Source organism: Phyllostomus discolor, chromosome 7 (assembly GCF_004126475.2).
Source record: "Phyllostomus discolor isolate MPI-MPIP mPhyDis1 chromosome 7, mPhyDis1.pri.v3, whole genome shotgun sequence".
NCBI lineage: Eukaryota > Metazoa > Chordata > Mammalia > Chiroptera > Phyllostomidae > Phyllostomus > Phyllostomus discolor.
In genome coordinates this window covers 101,729,938-101,736,823 of record NC_040909.2, presented here as the reverse complement: position 1 = coordinate 101,736,823, position 6,886 = coordinate 101,729,938, and the positions used below count along the sequence as shown (strand labels likewise).

Below are 6,886 nucleotides of genomic sequence, written 5' to 3'. Positions count from 1 at the left end.
CAGGAAAGCAGCTGCCCCTTTGTGCTACAGACAAGCATGCACACCAAGGCTGGCTGTTCATGCCCACATCCCCCAGCTTACTTCTGCGTCCATACTCATCAAGGCCCTTCCCCGTGCACTTTAGGGTGTGGAATTCGTGAAAAAATTTGTTGTGGTAGATCAAAACCTTAAGGCCGGGATGTCCTAGGCCTGCATGTTTAGCTCATCCTCAAACAAATCGCTTGCAATTAGGTTAGGGTCCTCTGCTGGCAAAGGTAATAGGAGAAAGGTTAGCCAAAAAAGTTAGGAACTTAAAGTTGGAAAGCGAAAATCAAAAACAATAACAAAAAATAAAAACAGGAGTTACCCAAAGGAAGCAGCACCCAGCAACCCCCTGCGGTGAGTCAGCTCAGGGGAGGCCCAGCCCCTTCCAGGAGAGCCCGGGGAAGGATCCGGCTCAGCGACTGGGCTCGGCTGGGCTGGGCTGCGCTGTGTGTGCTGCTGCTTCTAGTCCCAGGACCAAGTCTAAAGAGCAACTTTCCTCCCTCAGCTGCTTAAACTTTTTTTTATCCTGTGGCTGGAAAGAAGTGTCACATTTTGTTCACTCCCAACCCTTCTTTCCCACCCCCTCCCAGAGACCCTGAGCATATGGAGGGGGTGCTGTGAGCCACCTCCAGCCTCCGGTGACTGGCTGCTGGAACTAACTAACTTTCAGCTCCTTACACTGTAACACTATGAAGTTCCTCGGGAAGCCCAGGAGCCAGACAGCTGTTTCTCTGCCTCTTTGCTTGCTCATTTTGAACATTCTGCAACCAGGGCACAGCCACCTTTACAGCAACCGCTACGCTGGGTAAGTGCTGCAACTTTTATGCCCTGCAAGACTTTTAGTTGGATGACGGGGTGGTTTGAGTATGGTGATCTGTGTGAATCTGTACACTCTCCTGGTTACCTAAAGTATACGTATGCTCCCGGTTCGTTGGTTGAGCTCACTGAGAGAATGCAGTGGGTGCGAGTCTAGCTTTCCATACTTTTAATAATGTGTCAACTTCCCCTTCAGACCCGTGTTGAATGGGATTCTCTTTGCAGTAGATACGGTCAGTATTTGCAGTATTTTCCTTAGTGGATGCTGGGCGGGAAGGATGCTGCTGTACCACGTGAATTATGACCTGAAACTAAAGCTTCTCCTTTTAGCATCGTATGCAGGAGCAGTGGGTTGCAATTCACCGGTGATTAATTTAAGAGCTGTGTAAAAAAGTTTTTATACTGCTCGTTAGCCCACAGCATGGTTATTAGCAAGATTTTCAAATCTGAGTGATGCAAATGAGTCAACTCAACAGAGGCAGAATAAAAGTAGCCAGTTATAGAATTATGGGTGTTCTTTTGAAGGAAGAAACATAGAAGCGGGGGACAATTCATTTTTCCCCTCTGTAGGTTAGCGTGCTTTGTGTTTAAATGCTTTCCATGAGGAGACACAGGGCACATGGAGCAGTGTGTGACTCTGCACATCCTATTGTCCCAAAGGCTTGCTGTGGAATGTGTGTCTACAGCATGTGCTTTGCTCGAATTTGCAGAGGGTCATTCTTTGAATCTGGAAGTTATGGCATTCCTGAATTTTAAAGCTGCAAAAAAACAAATAACTGCTCTTGTTCAAGTCCTTTCTGCAGAGGAGGAGAACCAGTGTCTTAAATCTTTTTTAAATAGTCTACTATCACTCAGTAATTACCAGTTGAGGAAAGCTTTCATAGAGGTCTGGATTATAACCAGGGAGTGCCCTGTGTCTTAAAGCAAAGTTATTCTTTCTAGGAATAGTATAAAGAAGAATTTATAAGTGTTACCCTGGAAAAGATAATTGTGTTTACCTTCTCCTGAAGAATCTGGGCTCTGATTCTGAGTTGCCCTGAACACAGTGCTCACAGAGGAAATTTTCAAAACATGTCCTCAGTTTTATGGGATGCAGGCTGGGGGTGGGGGCGTTGGTTAAGATGGGGGCTGTAGATGGTAATGCAATTCCATACTTCTCAGCCCCAATGTTCCCATAAGAAACAGAAAGGAGTTAACATCTGAGGGCTGCTTTTTGGTCTGTAAGACACACACGGTCCAGGCTTTACATCCTGTCATTTGTCACTGTCCTTGGAGATCTGGATAAAGAGGCCTATGTTTAATGACTTGATGGTACAGGTGAAGATTGTGGAGGAACCTCTTTGACCACCCTGGCTGACTCAGGCCATGTCACAAACATATATCACAAGTTGAGGTACACCCTGTGACACAGGACCTCACTCCTCCATGTGGCTGTGGTCCTCTCCATAATTATTTCAGCGTGTGGCACTCCTCAACGACAAGTTACCAGGCCTGCTTCAGCTAAGCAGGTGTGGGCATTTTTCAAGGATATTAGGCTAGTGCTGGCACCCTTTCTTCTAGAATTTCCAGCAACTGAAACTCTCTGGAGGAAGCTGCACTACCTTTTCTGTTCTGCAATGAAAATAATAATTGCTATTTTCTCTTTGGCTGCTACATAATAATTTAGTCCCAAATGTATAAATTACCAGACATCTGAAAACTGGAAGAAAACGATGCAACAATGAGAAAGTGAAGAAGGCAGCCTTACCTGTCCATCACAGTAGAAGCCTAGAGCTTTCTTCAAACCAGAAATGTTTCAGAGCACACTCAGCATCCAAAGTGGAGGATATTACTTACCTGCAATACTTAACCTGTTATTCTCTCATCACCAAAGACAAATGCTGCATAAGTTTAGGAGTATTTTGCTTTATTTACTCAGGAACTATTTTCTACAAGTCTAGTTCTTCAGTGAACAAGAACAGAACCTGCTGGGATAACATAGTGGAATAGTATTTAGCATTATTTTTGTTGCTCATCCAAAGTTACATTTCTAAACCACCTCCTTTTTAGCCCTTATATAATTTTTTCTGGTCTTGTTGCTAATAATTATGGAGCATCCCTATTTCTTGCATTCTTATAAAAAACATTTTTTGCAGGTCTTGGTTGAATCTAATAATATGGGATTATCATTTGCAGGACTCTGCACATGAATAAAATATAGAACAGTGAGGGCAGACCAGCATGCCCCCTTAGAGCAGCTGTCAGCTCAGTCCTTCTGCATAAATTAGACCCAATTTTATAATAGATGATTACTAAGTGCCAAATTTAATGTTTTAGACAGCTATATGAAATCACACAATCAAGGGATTCTTGAGCTTTTGGCTAAAATCAAGTGTAAAACACATAGAAAAAAATTAAGCTCACCGTGGAAAATTATTTGACTTCAAATAATATTATTGATATTCTACTCTCAGAGGGCTTTAAGCTCTACAAATGCAAGTCAAACATTTCCCGGGTAAACAAATGTCATCAGTGAGTGGGCACAGGCAGACACTGTTGTTCTCTCCTTGTCTCTCCTCATATTCCTGGAAGCAGACCTACTTACTTACTATACTGTGATTCTCAGGGCAAAAACATAAGGATCTTTCAAATCACATGAAATTGGGGTAGATTTTTTTTTAGTGATAGTAAAAGAGAGATCTAAGACAACAAAGCAATAAATTCTGCCAGTACTACGGAATCACAGCAACTGTAGTTTTTCAAGAACTACTTATTCTTGAAACAAGTCCTGAAGTTCAACTGCCTGGATTTCAATTTCTGCTTTCTCATACTTCATGGCTCTGTTACCTTGGGCAACTTCCTTAATCTCTCTGAGCCCCTGGTGCAATACGGATAATATTAGAAACTTCTTCACCAAATTCTTGTGAGGGTTAAATGCACTAGCACAGATAGTGCGTGGTTCTTGGCTCCTACTAAGTACTTCACAGTATGTTAACATAATTAATCCTTATTAATAGATAGTATAAACATGTGTAAAATATTTTCTCAACCACTTTATATAGTTTTTAGTATCCCCATTTTACAGATAAGCAAAATGAGGTGCAGACGGGTTAACCCAAGTTCGGCACTAACTAACCCAGCTCCACCTGACTCCACAAACTAGTACTTCTCACTCGGACACCCATTCAGGTGTAGAAAAGAATAGCTTAAAAAAACTGAATGTTTATTCTAGTCTAGAAAAATGATCCTTTGAGATAATAAAGGAAAGGATTCGATTATGTAGATAAAATTGGAAGCTTAACCTTGGTCACCTTCTCTAGGGTTATGGTGAGTCACTGATGGTAAATCATTAGAAAAGCAGACAGAGACCACAAGGGATGGAAAAACAGAAAATGAAGGGACTTAAGATTGTCACACAAAAAAGGTTGCACAGAAAGTGGCTGTGGGCATGTGCTTTCATTCATGCAACAAGTATTATTCAAATGCCCGCTCTGTGCCAAGAATGTTGACCAGCAGGGCCAATGTCCTCTGAGAGCTTGCAGAAAAGAGCTGCACACCTGACAGCAGTGCACAACATGTAAGTGCTGAACGGAGGACAGACTACCATGGACCAAATGAGAAAGCTCCATAAACCAAGAAATCCCTTCAAGGCTCACCTACTGTAGTCACCCAGCCCCCCTGTGTCTCAGCAAGACTTGGAGAGAGAACTAACTTCCTGCCACCAGGGCTGTTACAGACCACAACAACAAGGGGGGCCTGGGACGATATACTATTATTGAAAGAAGGCTCTGGGTCCGTTATGTCCGCCGCCAGAGGAAAGACATCTCTCAATGCCAGAGATTTGTGAAAAGGAAAGGAAATGTTTATTTAATGCTATACAAACTTAAAGTAGTGACCTAATGTCTTTACCAAAATCCCAAATTCCCTTAAAACACCCACAAACAGACACAGTCCTTCCTTCCTTCCCCCTTTGCCCAGTCCAGAGTACCGTATCTCAGGAAAGGAAATAGAAGTCCATGGCTCAGGCAGTCCTCTGGTTCTTCCCAGTTAGAACTCCATCTCGACTGGGAGACCTCCCTGGGTTCCCGGGACCCTCCACTGAGTCACCGGGATCTCTGCTAAAACCAGGTGGTGGTTCCCCCTTCTAAAGCTGCGGGGGTCCCCACTCTGCCAGGCCGCGTGGTTCTCTCCTCCAGGGCTGCCGGTGGTTCTCTTTTCAGGGCTGCAGGAGTCTACATTCCGTCAAGTCCGCATGCTTCTCCTCCTTAATGGCTGCCAAATCTGGGTTTTAAATCCCTGAGGCCAATCTTTCTCTGCAGCCTCATTTCCGACTCCTCCCACACTCGGCTTTACATGCCGGAACTCCTATCCTTCCAGCTTTACTGGGCTGCCATCAATGAGTCTGGGCAGGCGTGGCCCCATGTCCTGGAGCCAGTCCTCTCTGAGCTCCCACGCAGGCGCTGTAACGCAGGGGACCCGCCCCCCCCCCCCAGTTACATCTGGGTGGGGAAGTTACTTCCATTCCCCTGGCTTAGAGCTGATCACAGCTACTTAACATATCTATGCAACCAGTTAAAGGTTATAGATATGCCAAACGACCACGCCAGAGCTTAGCTGCAAGGGTGTTGCTATGCTAAACAGCTCTCAATGGCCCTGCTCCATTTGTCCCTTCCCCCAACCCACACCCTGGGGGGTGGGGGGGATGGAGACATCCCAAAATCTCCTGGACACCTTAAGTTCTGGACCCCATTTCAAATGCCTATTTGGGCCCCCCCTCTTGGCTGCACCCTGTAACAGGGCTACTTCTGGGGACTTGAACCTACTGGTAATGGATTTGCCTGAGAGGCTTCCTGTCTCCTTCCTCACCCAGCCCTGCATTCATGAAGACCCCTTTCATGTCTCAGAGCAATTTCTTCTCCTTTTCAGGGGAGCAGCTCCCATGGCTCAGCCTTTGCCCCGTGACTACAGGTGTGTTCAGGCTGGTTCCAGCCCCTAGCCAGCTGGTCCGCTCTGATTGGTCAGTGTCAATGCTGTACCACATGCCCACCCCTGGCCCTCACCTGCCACTACCCCCCACACACCCCAGTCAGTTGTCACTTACCTTGTTATCCATGGTCATGGGATATAAATATTCAGAAATTAGACTTGAAAGAAGTAAGACTTTTTAAAAAACACTTTGTTCTCAAAATCCTGTAGGCAAAGAGGCCCCAAATTGGGGTGTGACATATGGAAGAGAAGAGGACCGTGAGAAATACAGTGACAGTAGATCAGATTCAACTTCACGGAACCAGATGTGTTTCTGTGTTACCTCTCTGGCTAGACTCGCTCCCTCTCAACAGCAGCTTTTCAAAAAATATATATATATATATCTATACCTTTATTTATTGACTTAGTCAATGTACATTGAATGCAACTAAGTGCCAGATACTAGGCTAGGTACCAGTGTATATTTAGATATTTTAAAAATTTTACTGGAGTGACATTGGTTCTCAAAACCACTCTGGTTTCAAGTGTGCAAGTCAATAAAACAGCATCGGCACCCTGCATTCTGTTATCCTTTGATGGCGACTTCCTTTTAATGTTCCCACTTTTAGAAACCTAGGGCTTGTTGTATGAATCTGGGAGTTATCTTCTTCGTTGATAGTTACAGTTCTTTTCAGGTAGGCTGGCTATAAATTGTCATTTTCCCAAGACTGTCGAGTTTGCACCTGCTGTCCTGGTACAGTAATTGGTAATGTGTCCTTTCAGTCTGAGAAAGGTCTTCATTTGGATGGTAACTTGTGGGTTCAAGCTTTTTATTCTTTACTGTCTTTGTTGCTTTGATGAGCTTTATTTCAAGTATTCAACTATCCCCTTATGTCACTCCTAAAGAGCAAATTTATCTCTGGTTCCTTCCATTCTTATAAAGAGTGACCTATTTTCTCCTCTCCTGCCAGCCTTGTTCAGGATTTCTTTATCTCAGCCTAGATTAAGGTAATTTTCTCCTAACTGATTTACTTTTCTCTAGTCCTTTCCCATTCTGATGATCTTACTAAAATAAGACTTTTGTTGTATTACTCCTAGCTAA

At 44.1% G+C, this 6,886-nt stretch overlaps 1 protein-coding gene across 1 annotated transcript in view; it reads left to right on the top strand.

The window, feature by feature from the left end:
• Positions 1–451: 451 nt before the first annotated feature.
• The window catches only part of CPA6 (carboxypeptidase A6), a 245,844-nt gene continuing 239,409 nt past the window's right edge, over positions 452–6,886 (top strand). Inside the window, exon 1 of the mRNA XM_028533997.2 lies at positions 452–829. Within this exon, the coding sequence (XP_028389798.1) occupies positions 714–829 (116 nt within the window). The 5' untranslated portion in view covers positions 452–713. The remainder of the gene's footprint in view (positions 830–6,886) is intronic.